The sequence below is a fragment of the Acanthopagrus latus genome, chromosome 22 (assembly GCF_904848185.1).
Source record: "Acanthopagrus latus isolate v.2019 chromosome 22, fAcaLat1.1, whole genome shotgun sequence".
NCBI lineage: Eukaryota > Metazoa > Chordata > Actinopteri > Spariformes > Sparidae > Acanthopagrus > Acanthopagrus latus.
In genome coordinates this window covers 17923237-17939685 of record NC_051060.1, presented here as the reverse complement: position 1 = coordinate 17939685, position 16449 = coordinate 17923237, and the positions used below count along the sequence as shown (strand labels likewise).

Genomic DNA, 16449 nt, shown 5'->3' with positions numbered 1-16449 from the left:
ACTATTAACTATTTTATCAACAAATGTTTAAGGTACTGATCAGAATCTGTACATGATGTGTAAAGTCCTCTTTGCAACAACTGAAGTATGATAAGTTTGTCTTAATGTTGTGGTGCCCCAGGGGTCAGTGTAGTAAAAGCCTCCCAACAAGCACCAGGGTAACAGGTTTATGCATGTTATAGCCTCATCTTGGTTGTGCAATGTTAGTGGTATTAACATGGTTTACATTTTGTTCTATATGCTCACAATTCCTACAGTTAATTTGTGTTTATTTCAATCAGGATTATGGACAAATCTTGTCAGAATGTTTGACTGTAGGTGTGGTCTTGTGTACATTTGCTGATGTTTTCAGATGTGCAAATATGATCTGTTGCTATGCTGATGCTCTGATCTGAAAAACCCTAGCAGATCACATTAGTCAGTCTTTCTTAGAGAGTACGTTTACATCCATAAAGTGAGATTAACAGTTTAAATGTTTTTTTCGCATCGCTTTGCACTGACCTTTCACAGAAATGACATAATTCATGTCAATGAGTGGAACAGGCAGAGTTCAGATGGTTTAAACATTTTTATTCATTTAACAACACAAACTGTCAAAACAACAAAAACTCCTTTCCACCTCACTGTAAACCAAATTTACATTTCTTTAAATTCTAATATAATCTTTTGTGGATTTGCTTTTTGTTCATTTGCTTAACTAGATGCGGCTGAGTTGTCCCACAGCTGGTCCTCACTCCTTTTAGAGTTTTAGAAACTTCTCTAATTCTTCTGCCTCGACTGCATTTTCAAACGCAGCATAGTCCTGAAAGACAGAGGAGGTGTCGGGGGTAGGGGACAAGAGAAAAAGCGACAGAGGAACCGTTACAGAGATTGTTTTAACACTTCCTCATAAATGTATCTGTTTGGTAGTAGTGATTGTGTGCTGTACATGTTAGCCCAAACACATAATCAGAACACATAGGTTCATAATGACTTGTTACCACCATTTTAAATTAGAGCAACACCTTTCCAACAGCATATCTGTGTGTGTCAACAAGTATGACTGTGCAATTCTGTATGCATTTGTGAGGTCTCCACGCGTCCTGTGGGTGTTTTAGTTATCTGTAAATATTTAGTTAATTCCCATGTCTACGCCCTTTGACTACCAAAGGTGTTTTTTTTCTGTGAGAAATGCAGCAAGCATGTAAATGATTAACATTCAGTCATAACTCCCTTAGTTTTGAGAAGGCGTGTTGCACAGTCAGTACACATTACTATTTATTTTGCAGGTTATCGTGCTAGACTTACCCCACAGTAGACGCTCCCATTGGCTATTTGAGGCGGCAGTGCTTTTTGGTCCCCTGCTATCTCCCTCATTAAAGCCTTGCCCTCGTCATCGCTGCTAATGTCCACAATTTTGTACGGAACCTTCTTGGAGTCCAGGACCATCGAAATTCTTTGCTGGTGTTTCTTTATCTGAACGGGACAGTACATCATCAGAGAAGTTATCAAGAATGCTACATTCATATGTCGCCCTGTGATCTATATACACCAAGTTCTATTTTGCCATGAACTTGATTTCACCGTCCACAATGAGCAGCTGTAGTTTGTCTATAGAAATAAAATGTAATTCCTACTTCTGCTGTCTTCACAGCATGCCTAAAAAGGCAAAAAGAATGAAGCGAAGTTGAAATTAGACAGCATACTTTACCTCCATGGAACTGCTCACGCTGGTAATAAACACTGTGATCGTCATGTCTGCAATTCCAACAACAACACCTTGATCTAGACACACTTAAACAGGCTTAATGGAGAGACAGGCTGAGAGAAGTGCAGAGGGAACTGGAGAGACAGACAATGTTCCGGTATCCCGAATGCAGGTATGTGGTGCTGGTTTGCTTCAGCAGCAGACAAGGTGAGCAGGTTTGGACATGGCTTGCCTACCTGCATGGGCACACCCACTTCTGCAGGCTGCATTTCCAGCTGTGACATGCCTGTGTCGATGGTGAAAGTGCTGATACACACAGGGGCTGTTCACACTGCACTTAGACCAGGGCAAACAGCAGTCTCAGGGCCTCCTTAGCACCAAGCTGAGGCAGCAACTCTGGAGAGGCTGGTTGATCCTGCTGGTTTGGGGGATTTGAGCCGGTGACACTAACAAGCTCGCTTCTCAAATATTTATCCCACCACTTGTACTTACTTGCTTAAAATTGACTATTTGAGTTTAAAGCGAACACAAGAAACATGTTTTTTGTTGATTTTGGTGGACAAAGAAAGATCATAGTGAAACAAAGTAAGCTTTCAGTGTTATTTGTTTTTATAATTATATGACTATGTCCCCCTGAGAGATAGATGATGTCTATTCCCATGGATTAAGGGAGGAGCAAAGTTGCATCTCGAATCTCTCCTTTGGCAGTGAGACACAACACTACAGGTGTATTGAAGAGGAACTGAAGGAAGACCTGCTGAAACTTACATTCTGCTGGGACAAGAGAAGCAATCAAGTATTTTTGCGAGAAACCATTAGCTGGCACTGTAGATCAGTTTGAACACCACCATTACTGCTGCTTATGTACAAAGTACCTTGACATTTCACAATCACAAGAGGAAACACTTTCATGTGTGTCATGTTCCTCATCCATGACAGTGAAAGCCAGTTTACAGGGAGCACATTTCTGTATCAGTATTCCATTAAAGATATTTTACTGTAAATGAATGGATGTGAACTAAATGTAGAGATGGTCACTTATTCATTTAGGTTTGCTGAGCTGGAAAGCAACTAATTGCTATTACTGTTACTGTAATTGAGTGTAACTGTGCTGTAAGTGAATTGTAATTTAAGGTGTGAAACATTTCTTTCCAATCTATTTCCAATGTTACTGTGATGAAACATCACATATCAGAGTGGAGAGCGTACAATATACATCTATTCTTCTTTTGATAAATCAACTGCCACTTCTCTGGATATCAAAAGTAAATACACAACTTGTGTATATCCATAAGCTAATTCTGTGCAAAATCCTTGTACAGCAAGAAAGGAGTGAGTGGGTCTTTTTTAATATTTTTATTTTGCCTATTATCGAATACATGCAGATTTTGAATATTTGCTGCATATACATTAAAAAAAAGTCATTTTACCTCTTGCTTTGGATATAATTTCTAATTCAATCTTAAATAACAACAAATTTTCCCATTGTAATCATTTTAGGAAAATTCACTGGTTGAGAGAGAAGACTGAGTTATAAACCTGGCGTTGAGAAAGTGCTCACCTTTACAATTCTGGTGTTATCACAATGAATGAATCTCATCTCATTATGTGCTTTTCCATGTAATTTTATTTGAAATTTGTGGGATTTTTTTTGTTGTTGTACGTATGTCTCACATATGTTACATCTTACACATTTCTTGTAAGGTTTCTATACAATACTTGCGAGATTTCGGTTTTACTAATAGATGCCCAACTCAAATCCGTTTGATCTTACACACATTAATGAAGAACATTGTGTGTAGACTTATTATCATTTATATTACTTAGTGATAGTTTCAGGTAATACGTACATATACATTTCATTTTTAATTATCTATTTCTTTTCCATATTGGTCTCACCGATTACACTGACTTGTAGTGACTTTGAGGGAAGAGAACAGAGGGACATGCTGGAGATGTTAAGACAAAAGACACAGCTATATTCTCCTTGGTGCTCATTCTGTACTGAAGGGAAGTCAAAGGTCGCCAGGTGGAAGATAGAGTGGCTAAATGCAGGTTTTGCGTCTGTGACGGTCATATTGGACTTTCTCAGATAGAAGTAACCTCCAGAATGTGTGGAAAGAGAAGAGCAGGTGACAGACAAGCTGCTGCCTTCGTTGACCGATATTTTGTCCGGGCTGTAGATTACATGAGGAGATGTCATGGAGATTCTGGGTGTATCCATTTTCACTGCAGAACAGACAAAGAATTTTACAAACTCACAGAGATCATATTCATGTTCGCAATCTTGTACAGTCAAATTTCAATCAATAACACTCAAGTGGGCATACAATGCACAAGATTAATGACCTGTGATGGAGAGTTCAGCTACATTTCCTTGAGGATAATAGATGACTTGATTGGGCAGCTTCTTCTGATATTCACAGTAGTATGACCCCTGTTGGCTGAATTCCACTGAAGGGAAGACAAAGGTTGCAGCTTCGTGTGAGGAGTATTTTTCCATTTGAAAATTTCCTCCCATCTTTCTCAGGATGAATGTCCCACCCAGGTGTTCTGATCCAACAGTGCAGGTGATTTCAACTCTGTCACCCCATTTTACATCTGCAGCCGGACTGAAGGTGATTTGAGGCTTCTCTAGAGTACCTGAAACAGAGAGTAACTTTTAATTAGTTTGGTCATAAAAGATGCCACAGTTTTATCTGAGGTAAAGACTTCATTCACAGATTCAGAACGAGCCAGGCCGTTTACCTAAACAAATAACACCAGCGTCTTCACCGTGCCCGCAGTTATTTTCTCCGAATCTGTTGTGATTACAGTGTGAGAGAGCAGACTCTTGGCCTGTACACGCCACGTTATCCAGCCATATTGGACCACTGCCTCTACCAAAGTGGGCATTTGTTGGAGCAGAAACTGCGTGACCACAGCCAAGCTGTCTACATACAACATCAGCATTGGCCATTTCCCATTCATCATCACACACAGTTCCCCACTGGCCTTTATAGAGGATCTCCACTCTGCCAGAGCACTGACTTGAGCCGCTGGCCAACCGGATCTGTGCTGCATATGAGGACAGAAATGAAGTGAGTCCAAATGCAAAGGACAATCCTTGAAACATGCTTTTATATACAATTATAAAAGTGTATCTGGATTATTGAATTTCATTCATGTCACTGATGCATAAAAATTGTCATTTTAAAACAATGTGAAGACATTTCATATTATATTTAGAAAACACTGCTTGTCTCATCATCATAGTCAAAAGTTCATTTTAAAGGAGACATATTATGCTCTTTTTTCAATCTCATAACCTTATTCTGGGTTAATACTAGAACAGGATTACATGCATTACTACTCAAAAAACAGTATTATCATACTGTCCAGTGCTGCAGCACTGTATCCCCCTGTCACTGAGACGCTCTGTTAGACCTCCCATCTCTTTGAGCCCCCCCGAATACCCAGTCTGTTCTGACTGGTCACTGCTAACAACAGGGCAGCTGTGCGAAATCAATTCTTCTGTGCAAAACTAGCCAAGAGGCATGAAATATGCAAATGTGTGACATGGTGACATAGTGTGATGTCACAGAAATAACAGAGAGACTACTGACGAGGCGTTTCAGGAGCAGAGTTTTCTGTGGGAGCGATGAACTTCTGTTGGTGCAGATTTTGACCTTTTTAACTTTCCACATCGTTTACATGGACAAAATGAACAATACAACAATGAAATAAGACTCAATGTGCCACTTATGTAAACCAGATCAAATATAATTGAATAGAGATATCATGAGAAATATTACTGGCTTACTTGTTATGAATTAGATTCAAATACTGATAACAAAGTCTGTAAGATATCATTGCACCTGGATAAAAATGAATTCATTGTTTTCCCACTCAACTGTTTTTAATTGCAATGTATAAAGAGAAGAGAATTGTGTTACAGATGATTAAAAGGCTTTACCTGCACATTGGACACCTGCATCATGGTCATGCCCACAGCTTGAGCTTTGGAAACCGTTGGCTGAGCATTGCTGAAGAAATGTTGTGCTGCCAAAGCATGACTCACTGGCCTCCACCACTGATCCACTGCCTTGGCCAAAATGGGCAGCGCCGGAAGCGTTCAGTGCAGTTCCACATTCTAGCTGGTCACACACCACCTGAGCTTTACTCAGAGTCCAGTCTGTGTCACAAACTGTTTGCCACACGTCGCCATGACGGACCTCTACCCTGCCAGAGCACTCATCCTTACTGTTGACCAACTGGACATCTAAACTTCCTGTGAAATAAGGTAAGCTAAAATGATTATCTGTCATCAGAAAACCGAAAGGGGCTAAAAAGTTCTGCTGAAACTAAGTGACATAGATTTTCTTACCTGTGCAGACGACACCAGCAACTGAGGTGGTGTTGCAAGTTCCGTCTCTGAGAGGACTTCGTGGGCACTGAGCCAGTGTGGACTCCAATCCATTGCATTCAATTTGATCAGTCCAGATCTGTCCTGTGCCGCTGCCGTACTCAGCGATGGTGGTAATCTTATGACTTATCCCACAGTCCAGCTGTCTGCACACCACTGCTGCATCATTCATATCCCAGGATTCACCGCACACAGTCCCCCACTGGCCTTTGTCATAGTACTCCACTCTTCCAGCACAACGACTGTGCCCACCAGACAACCTCACGTTACCTGAGAATGACAGTTATTCTGTGAATGAATACACTACATGCAGTCTAATTTTGATATTTCTTTTTATTTGTGTGCTTTTTTAGCCAAAATTGTCTCCCACATATTGTACTCAAGTTTTTCTGTCTTTGGCACTGACTGTCAATGTATGCAATTAATCACATGATTGTCAATAGTTAATTTCTTATATTGAAATGTACCTTTAAGGCATATTTTTCAAGATTTTGATAACACATTAACACAAATTGCTCTTAAAATCTTGAGGGGTTTTTTGACACACAATTAACGCACCCTTGTTATCACCCCTTGGCCCACCCTGTAGTTTGGGAAATAGGGAAGTGATACAGCGGAAGCATCGTGGATGGCAAGCATAAAAAACCTCCGTGAGCAGAAATGAATAAGGAAACGGGTCTTTTGAATGGCAAGTTCAGCTTCAAAGCCCTGCCACATGGTTCTCTCAACAAGAACAACTTTATCTGCATTTACTGTCAGTGTGAACTGAGTTACCACTGGAGTACATTGAGTCTCAAATACCACTTGCTGGCCAAGCACACAGCTGATGCAGAGCGCCCCTCCTCCCCCTCACAAAAAGAAGACCACGCTGGAAAATTTGCAACAGAGAAACCTGGACAACTTGACATGAGACAAGCTTTCAGCAGTGATAGTTCAATGTGTGGCTACAGCTTGCAGGACGAGAAACATCGCTAGTTAACCTTTGCAAGTGTAATGTTGGAAACTACGTTGTGTAAGTATTACTGAATGTTAAGTTCAGGTCAATCACCATCTGTTGTTGCTTGTTTCAGAGTAATGTTTGAGCATGTAGTACCTTTGAGGTTATTCTGGAGAATACTGTGGACAGTATTTGTCAATGTTTTGAATTGTAGCAATAATAATAATAAACATACATTTGCATAAGGCAAGCATATTTGTCCACTCCCATATTGATGAGAATATTAAAAACTAGAGTTACCTATGGACAATCATTTGATTGATGGCGATTAAACTGACAGCTCTAGTTTAAAGACATACAAACAAGCCAGAGCATTTTTCCACTATACCACAGTGATAATGGTTTTAGGTCTCATTGAATCTGACTGAGATCCTGAAGACGCCACAGTAGAGACTTGCCAATCACAAGGAATCCAATCCCTGAAGCATTCCCAGCTTTATAGTCCATTTTCAAATGAGATGTGCACAAGAGCTGCTTTACCATGTAGTTATATATCTTTTAATAATAAGTAAAGGAATTCAAATTTCCATTCATCACCAAGTCTTACCTGAACATTGGACAGCTGCCTCGTCAACACGATCGTTGCTGGTCTGGACATATTCTGTCAGTGTGCACTGTGACAGAGAGCTCTCTCTGCCACTACAACTGACCTTATACCCTCTCTGAGCTCCGCCTTGACCATATGATACGTTGAACTTGACAGGATCTCCACAGTTCATCTCTCTGCACAACACTGTAGCTTCATTCATTCCCCAGTTAAAGTTAAGCGCTGGTGACAGGTAGCCACCCTGGGAGATCTCCACCCTGCCTGAGCACTGGTCAGTCCCATTAATGAGTCTAATGGCTGCAAGGAAAACAAGAGAGAAGGAGCAATTAGATAGTCTGTGTTTTGACACATTTGATATAAACATCTGATTAAAGGGTAACTCCACCAATTTTACACACAAAAACTAGGTTTGCAGGTCTTGGGGAGTACTACTACATGTGTGAAAAAGTATTATAAAGCCTTTACTGGCTGCAGAGGAAGCTGCATGTAATTTGACTAATTGCCACCAGTGATGTTAGTCGGTGGCTAAGTTGCATTGTGGGTAAAGTAGGTGTCAGGTTTTTAAGAAGACGAATGCGTGGAATGAAAAAGACCTGCTGACTGCTTTTTAAAACTTTGTGCCTACATTACCCAGAAAGCATCTCAGCTACTGACACTTACGCAGTATTACTTCAAAAGACCTAAAAATACATATTAGTGTTTACAATTAGTGAAATTACCCTTTAGTTTGAGTTGCTTATAAACAAGATTTAAAAATGAAATTAAATTTTCAACATCATAAATGATTGCATTTGTTACCTGAGCATACAACACCAGCGTCTTCACCGTGCCCGCAGTTATTTTCTCCAAATCTGTTGTGATTACAGTGTGAGAGAGCAGACTCTTGGCCTGTACACTCCACATCATCCAGCCATATTGGACCACTGCCACTACCAAAGTGGGCACTTCTAGGAGCAGAAGCTGCGTGACCGCAGCCAAGCTGTCTACATACAACATCAGCATCGGCCATTTCCCATTCATCGTCACACACAGTTCCCCACTGGCCTTTATAGAGGATCTCCACTCTACCAGAGCACTGACTTGAGCCGCTGGCCAACCGGATCTGTGCTGCATATGAGGACAGAAATGAAGTGAGTCCAAATGCAAAGGACAATCCTTGAAACATGCTTTTATATACAATTATAAAAGTGTATCTGGATTATTGAATTTCATTCATGTACATTGATTCATAAAGATTGTCATTTTAAAACAATGTAAAGACATTTCATATTATATTTAGAAAACACTGCTTGTCTCATCATCATAGTCAGAAGTTCATTTTAAAGGAGACATATTATGCTCTTTTTTCAATCTCATAACCTTATTCTGGGTTAATACTAGAACAGGATTACATGCTTTACTACTCAAAAAACAGTATTATCATACTGTCCAGTGCTGCAGCACTGTATCCCCCTGTCACTGAGACGCTCTGTTAGACCTCCCATCTCTTTGAGCCCCCCCGAATACCCAGTCTGTTCTGACTGGTCACTGCTAACAACAGGGCAGCTGTGCTAAATCAATTCTTCTGTGCCAAACTAGCCAAGAGGCATGAAATATGCAAATGTGTGACATGGTGACATAGTGTGATGTCACAGAAATAAAAGAGAGACTACTGACGAGGCATTTTAAGAGCAGAGTTTTCTGTGGGAGAGAGGAACTTCTGTTTGTGCAGATTTTGACCTTTTAGCTTTCCACATCATTTACACGGACAAGATGAACAATACAACAATGGAATAAGACTCAATGTGCCAGTTATGTAAACCAAATCAAATGTAATTGAATAGAAATATCATGAGAAATATCATTACTGGCTTACTTGTTATGAATTAGATTCAAATACTGATACCATATTCTATAAGATATCATTGCACCTGGATGAAAATTAATTCATTGTTTTCCCTCTCAACTGTTTTTAATTGCAATGTATAAAGAGAAGAGAATTGTGTTACAGATGATTAAAAGGCTTTACCTGCACATTGGACACCTGCATCATGGTCATGCCCACAGCTTGAGCTTTGGAAACCGTTGGCTGAGCATTGCTGAAGAAATGTCGTGTTGCCAAAGCATGACTCACTGGCCTCCACCACTGATCCACTGCCTTGGCCAAAATGGGCAGCACCGGAAGCGTTCAGTGCAGTTCCACATTCTAGCTGGTCACACACCACCTGAGCTTTACTCAGAGTCCAGTCTGTGTCACAAACTGTTTGCCACACGTCGCCATGACGGACCTCTACCCTGCCAGAGCACTGATCCCTACCGTTGACCAACTGGACATCTAAACTTCCTGTGAAATAAGGTAAGCTAAAATGATTATCTGTCATCAGAAAACCGAAAGGGGCTAAAAAGTTCTGCTGAAACTAAGTGACATAGATTTTCTTACCTGTGCAGACGACACCAGCAACTGAGGTGGTGCTGCAAGTTCCGTCTCTGAGAGGACTTTGTGGGCACTGAGCCAGTGTGGACTCCAACCCATTGCATTCAATTTGATCAGTCCAGGTCTGTCCTGTGCCGCTGCCGTACTCAGCGATGGTGGTAATCTTATGACTTATCCCACAGTCCAGCTGTCTGCACACCACTGCTGCATCATTCATATCCCAGGATTCACCGCACACAGTCCCCCACTGGCCTTTGTCATAGTACTCCACTCTTCCAACACAACGACTGTGCCCACCAGACAACCTCACGTTACCTGAGAATGACAGTTCTTCTGTGAATGAATACACTACATGCGGTCTACTTTTGATATTTCTTTTTATTTGTGTGCTTTTTGAGCCAAAATTGTCTCCCACATATTGTACTCGAGTTTTTCTGCATTTGGCACTGACTGTCAGTGTATGCAATTAATCACATGATTGTCAATAGTTAATTTCTTATATTGAAATGTACCTTTAAGGCATATTTTTCAAGATTTTGATAACACATTAACACAAATTCCTCTTAAAACCTTGAGGGGTTTTTTGACACACAATTAACGCACCCTTGTTATCACCCCTTGGCCCACCCTGTAGTTTGGGAAATAGGGAAGCGATACAGCGGAAGCATCGTGGATGGCAAGCATAAAAAACCTCCGTGAGCAGAAATGAATAAGGAAACGGGTCTTTTGAATGGCAAGTTCAGCTTCAAAGCCCTGCCACATGGTTCTCTCAACAAGAACAAATTTATCTGCATTTACTGTCAGTGTGAACTGAGTTACCACTGGAGTACATTGAGTCTCAAATACCACTTGCTGGCCAAGCACACAGCTGATGCAGAGCGCCCCTCCTCCCCCTCACGAAAAGAAGACCATGCTGGAAAATTTGCAACAGAGAAACCTGGACAACTTGACATGAGACAAGCTTTCAGCAGTGATAGTTCAATGTGTGGCTACAGCTTGCAGGACGAGAAACATCGCTAGTTAACCTTTGCAAGTGTAATGTTGGAAACTACATTGTGTAAGTATTACTGAAAAACGTTAAGTTCAGGTCAATCACCATCTGTTGTTGCTTGTTTCAGAGTAATTTTTGAGCATGTAGTACCTTTGAGGTTATTCTGGAGAATACTGTGGACAGTATTTGTCAATGTTTTGAATTGTAGCAATAATAATAATAAACATACATTTGCATAAGGCAAGCGTATTTGTCCACTCCCATATTGATGAGAATATTAAAAACTAGAGTTACCTATGGACAATCATTTGATTGATGGCGATTAAACTGACAGCTCTAGTTTAAAGACATACAAACAAGCCAGAGCATTTTTCCACTATACCACAATGATAATGGTTTTAGGCCTCACTGAATCTGACTGAGATCCTGAAGACGCCACAGTAGAGACTTGCCAATCACAAGGAATCCAATCCCTGAAGCATTCCCAGCTTTATAGTCCATTTTCAAATGAGATGTGCACAAGAGCTGCTTTACCATGTAGTTATCTACCTTTTAATTATAAGTAAAGGAATTCAAATTTCCATTCATCACCAAGTCTTACCTGAACATTGGACAGCTGCCTCGTCAACACGATCGTTGCTGGTCTGGACATATTCTGTCAGTGTGCACTGTGACAGAGAGCTCTCTCTGCCACTACAAATGACCTTATACCCTCTCTGAGCTCCGCCTTGACCATATGAAACGTTGAACTTGACAGGATCTCCACAGTTCATCTCTCTGCACAACACTGTAGCTTCATTCATTCCCCAGTTCATGTTAAACACTGGTGACAGGTAGCCACCCTGGGAGATCTCCACCCTGCCTGAGCACTGGTCAGTCCCATTAATGAGTCTAATGGCTGCAAAGAAAACAAGAGACAAAGAGCAATTAGATAGTCTGTGTTTTAACACGTTTGAAAGAAAGTACCACTACACGTGTGAAAAAGTACTATAAACCCTTTTCTGGCTGAAGAGGAAGCTGCATGTAATCTGACCAATTGCCACCAGTGATGTTAGTCAGTGGCTAAGTTGCATTGTAGGTAAAGTAGGTGTCAGGTTTTTAAGAACAAGAAGAATGTGTTGAATGAAAAAAACCTGCTGACTGCTTTTTAAAACCTTGTGCCTACATTACCCAGAAAGCAACCCAGCTACTGACACTTATGCAGTATTACTTCACAAGACCTAAAAATAAATATTAATGTTTAAAACTAGCAAAATTCCCCTTTAGTTTGAATTGAATATAGACACGATTTAAAAATGAAATTTAATTTTCAACATCATAAATGATTGCATTTGTTACCTGAGCATACAACACCAGCGTCTTCACCGTGCCCGCAGTTATTTTGTCCGAATCTGTTGTGATTACAGTGTGAGAGAGCAGACTCTTGGCCTGTACACTCCACATCATCCAGCCATATTGGACCACTGCCACTACCAAAGTGGGCACTTGTAGGAGCAGAAACTGCGTGACCACAGCCAAGCTGTCTACATACAACATCGGCATCGGCCATTTCCCATTCATCGTCACACACAGTTCCCCACTGGCCTTTATAGAAGACCTCCACTCTGCCAGAGCACTGACTTGAGCCGCTGGCCAACCGGATCTGTGCTGCATATGAGGACAGAAATGAAGTGAGTCAAAATGCAAAGGACAATCCTTGAAACATGCATTTATATACAATTATAAAAGTATATCTGGATTATTGAATTTCATTCATGTACACTGATGCATAAAAATTGTCATTTTAAAACAATGTGAAGACATTTCATAGTATATTTAGCAAACACTGCTTGTCTCATCACCATAGTCTGAAGTTCATGCCTACCCGGCACTGCTAACAACAGGGCAGCTGTGCTAAATCAATTCGTGTGTGCCAAACTAGTCATGAGGCACGAAATATGAAAAAGTGTGACATGGTGACATAGTGTGATGTCACAGAAATAAAATAGAGACTACTGATGAGGCATTTTAGGAGCAGAGTTTCCTGTGGGAGAGATGATTTTGACCTTTTTGACTTTCCACATCGTTTACATGGACAAAATGAACAATACAACAATGGAATAAGACTCAATGTGCCACTTATGTAAACCAAATCAAATATAATTGAATAGAAATATCATGTGAAATATCATTATTGGCTTACTTGTTATGAATTAGATTCAAATATTGATAACAAAGTCTGTAAGATATCGTTGCACCTGGATAAAAATGAATTCATTGTTTTCCCACTCAACTGTTTTTAATTGCAATGTATAAAGAGAAGAGAATTGTGTTACAGATGATTAAAAGGCTTTACCTGCACATTGGACACCTGCATCATGGTCATGCCCACAGCTTGAGCTTTGGAAACCGTTGGCTGAGCATTGCTGAAGAAATGTCGTGTTGCCAAAGCATGACTCACTGGCCTCCACCACTGATCCACTGCCTTGGCCAAAATGGGCAGCACCTGGAGCGTTCAGTGCAGTTCCACATTCTAGCAGGTCACACACCACCTGAGCTTTACTCAGAGTCCAGTCTGTGTCACAAACTGTTTGCCAGATGTCACCATGACGGACCTCTACCCTGCCAGAGCACTGATCCCTACCGTTGACCAGCCGGACTTCCAAACTTCCTGTGAAATAAGGTAAGCTAAAATGATTATCTGCTATCAGAAGACTATGAATTTTTGTAGATATCCTTACCTTTTCAACATCATTCCTTACCTTTCAACATCATAAATGATTGCATTTGTTACCTGAGCATACAACACCAGCGTCTTCACCGTGCCCGCAGTTATTTTGTCCGAATCTGTTGTGATTACAGTGTGAGAGAGCAGACTCTTGGCCTGTACACTCCACATCATCCAGCCATATTGGACCACTGCCACTACCAAAGTGGGCACTTCTAGGAGCAGAAACTGCGTGACCGCAGCCAAGCTGTCTACATACAACATCAGCATCGGCCATTTCCCATTCATCATCACACACAGTTCCCCACTGGCCTTTATAGAGGATCTCCACTCTGCCAGAGCACTGACTTGAGCTGCTGGCCAACCGGATCTGTGCTGCATATGAGGACAGAAATGAAGTGAATCAAAATGCAAAGGACAATCCTTAAAACATGCATTTATATACAATTATAAAAGTATATCTGGATTATTGAATTTCATTCATGTACACTGATGCATAAAAATTGTCATTTTAAAACAATGTGAAGACATTTCATAGTATATTTAGCAAACAGTGCTTGTCTCATCACCATAGTCAGAAGTTCATGCCTACCCGGCACTGCTAACAACAGGGCAGCTGTGCTAAATCAATTTGTGTGTGCCAAACTAGTCATGAGGCACGAAATATGAAAAAGTGTGACATGGTGACATAGTGTGATGTCACAGAAATAAAATAGAGACTACTGATGAGGCATTTTAGGAGCAGAGTTTCCTGTGGGAGAGATGATTTTGACCTTTTTGACTTGCCACATCGTTTACATGGACAAAATGAACAATACAACAATGGAATAAGACTCAATGTGCCACTTATGTAAACCAAATCAAATATAATTGAATAGAAATATCATGTGAAATATCATTATTGGCTTACTTGTTATGAATTAGATTCAAATATTGATAACAAAGTCTGTAAGATATCATTGCACCTGGATAAAAATGAATTAATTGTTTTCCCACTCAACTGTTTTTAATTGCAATGTATAAAGAGAATAGAATTGTGTAACAGATGATTAAAAGGCTTTACCTGCACATTGGACACCTGCATCATGGTCATGCCCACAGCTTGAGCTTTGGAAACCGTTGGCTGAGCATTGCTGAAGAAATGTCGTGTTGCCAAAGCATGACTCACTGGCCTCCACCACTGATCCACTGCCTTGGCCAAAATGGGCAGCACCTGGAGCGTTCAGTGCAGTTCCACATTCTAGTTGGTCACACACCACCTGAGCTTTACTCAGAGTCCAGTCTGTGTCACAAACTGTTTGCCACACGTCGCCATGACGGACCTCTACCCTGCCAGAGCACTGATCCCTACTGTTGACCAGCCGGACTTCCAAACTTCCTGTGAAATAAGGTAAGCTAAAATGATTATCTGTTATCAGAAGACTTTGAATTTTTGTAGATTTCCTTACCTGTGCAGACGACACCAGCAACTGAGGTGGTGCTGCAAGTTCCGTCTCTGAGAGGACTTCGTGGGCACTGAGCCAGTGTGGACTCCAATCCATTGCATTCATTTCGATCAGTCCAGGTCTGTCCTGTGCCGCTGCCGTACTCAGCGATGGTGGTAATCTTATGACTCTTCCCACAGTCCAGCTGTCTGCACACCACCGCTGCATCATTCATATCCCAGGATTCACCGCACACAGTCCCCCACTGGCCTTTGTCATAGTACTCCACTCTTCCAACACAACGACTGTGCCCACCAGACAACCTCACGTTACCTGAGAATGACAGTTCTTCTGTGAATGAATACAGTACATGCGGTCTAATTTTGATATTTCTTTTTATTTGTGTGCTTTTTTAGCCAAAATTGTCTCCCACATATTGCACTCGAGTTTTTCTGTATTTGGCACTGACTGTCAATGTATGCAATTAATCACACGATTGTCAATAGTTAATTTCTTATATTGAAATGTACCTTTAAGGAATATTTTTCAAGTTTTTGATAACACATTAACACAAATTCCTCTTAAAATCTTATGGGGTTTTTTGACACACAATTAACGTACCAGTGTTATGACCCGGCCCATTTTATTCTAAACATTTGACCAAAATTTCCAAAAAGAAAAGAAATGGGATGTGCACAAGAGCTGCTTTACCATTTAGTTATATCTCTTTTCATAATAAGTGAAGGAATTCAAATTTCCATTCATCACCAAGTCCTACCTGAACATTGGACAGCTGCCTCGTCAACACGATCGTTGCTGGTCTGGACATATTCTGTCAGTGTGCACTGTGACAGAGAGCTCTCTCTGCCACTACAACTGACCTTATACCCTCTCTGAGCTCCGCCTTGACCATATGATACGTTGAACTTGACAGGATCTCCACAGTTCATCTCTCTGCACACCACTGTAGCTTCATTCATTCCCCAGTTCACGTTAAATGCTGTTGACCAGTGGTTACTGTGGGAAAACTCCACCCTGCCTGAGCACTGGTCAGTCCCATTAATGAGTCTAATGGCTGCAAAGAAAACAAGAGAGAGAGAGCAATTAGATAGTCTGTGTTTTGACACATTTGAAAGAAACATCTGATTAAAGGGTAACTGCACCAATGTTACAGATTAAACTATGTTTGCAGGTCTTGAGGAGTACTGCCACATATGTGAAAAAGTATTATAAAGCCTTCTGTGGCTGTGGAGGAAGCAGTGTGTAATCTGATGGATT

General features: G+C 40.9%; 2 protein-coding genes across 4 annotated transcripts in view; both read right to left on the bottom strand.

The window, feature by feature from the left end:
• Positions 1-562: 562 nt before the first annotated feature.
• zgc:153284 (uncharacterized protein LOC751696 homolog) lies at positions 563-2876 on the bottom strand. Of its 2 annotated transcripts, XM_037085522.1 has the most exons (3): positions 1691-2876; positions 1288-1455; positions 563-802 (listed from the first exon to the last, which is right to left on the bottom strand). In XM_037085522.1, exons 1-3 carry the CDS (start codon positions 1733-1735, stop codon positions 740-742), a joined length of 276 nt encoding a protein of 91 aa, XP_036941417.1. In that variant the 5' UTR covers positions 1736-2876; the 3' UTR covers positions 563-739. The 2 variants fall into 2 exon arrangements, with proteins under 2 accessions (XP_036941417.1, XP_036941416.1); XM_037085521.1 differs by lacking the exon at positions 1691-2876 and having other exon boundaries at positions 1288-1684.
• A 152-nt stretch (positions 2877-3028) lies between these two features.
• The window catches only part of LOC119012053 (deleted in malignant brain tumors 1 protein-like), a 29043-nt gene continuing 15622 nt past the window's right edge, over positions 3029-16449 (bottom strand). The window contains exons 17-32 of one of the 2 annotated variants that reach the window (XM_037085514.1): positions 15950-16246; positions 15196-15504; positions 14811-15125; positions 13814-14122; positions 13376-13690; positions 12379-12687; positions 11642-11938; positions 10056-10364; positions 9645-9959; positions 8435-8743; positions 7637-7933; positions 6054-6362; positions 5643-5957; positions 4436-4744; positions 4037-4330; positions 3029-3916 (exon numbers count right to left, since the gene is read on the bottom strand). In XM_037085514.1, the coding sequence (XP_036941409.1) occupies positions 3561-3916; positions 4037-4330; positions 4436-4744; positions 5643-5957; positions 6054-6362; positions 7637-7933; positions 8435-8743; positions 9645-9959; positions 10056-10364; positions 11642-11938; positions 12379-12687; positions 13376-13690; positions 13814-14122; positions 14811-15125; positions 15196-15504; positions 15950-16246 (4964 nt within the window). In that variant the 3' untranslated portion in view covers positions 3029-3560. The remainder of the gene's footprint in view (positions 3917-4036; positions 4331-4435; positions 4745-5642; positions 5958-6053; positions 6363-7636; positions 7934-8434; positions 8744-9644; positions 9960-10055; positions 10365-11641; positions 11939-12378; positions 12688-13375; positions 13691-13813; positions 14123-14810; positions 15126-15195; positions 15505-15949; positions 16247-16449) is intronic. The other variant, XM_037085515.1, reaches the window with a different exon arrangement.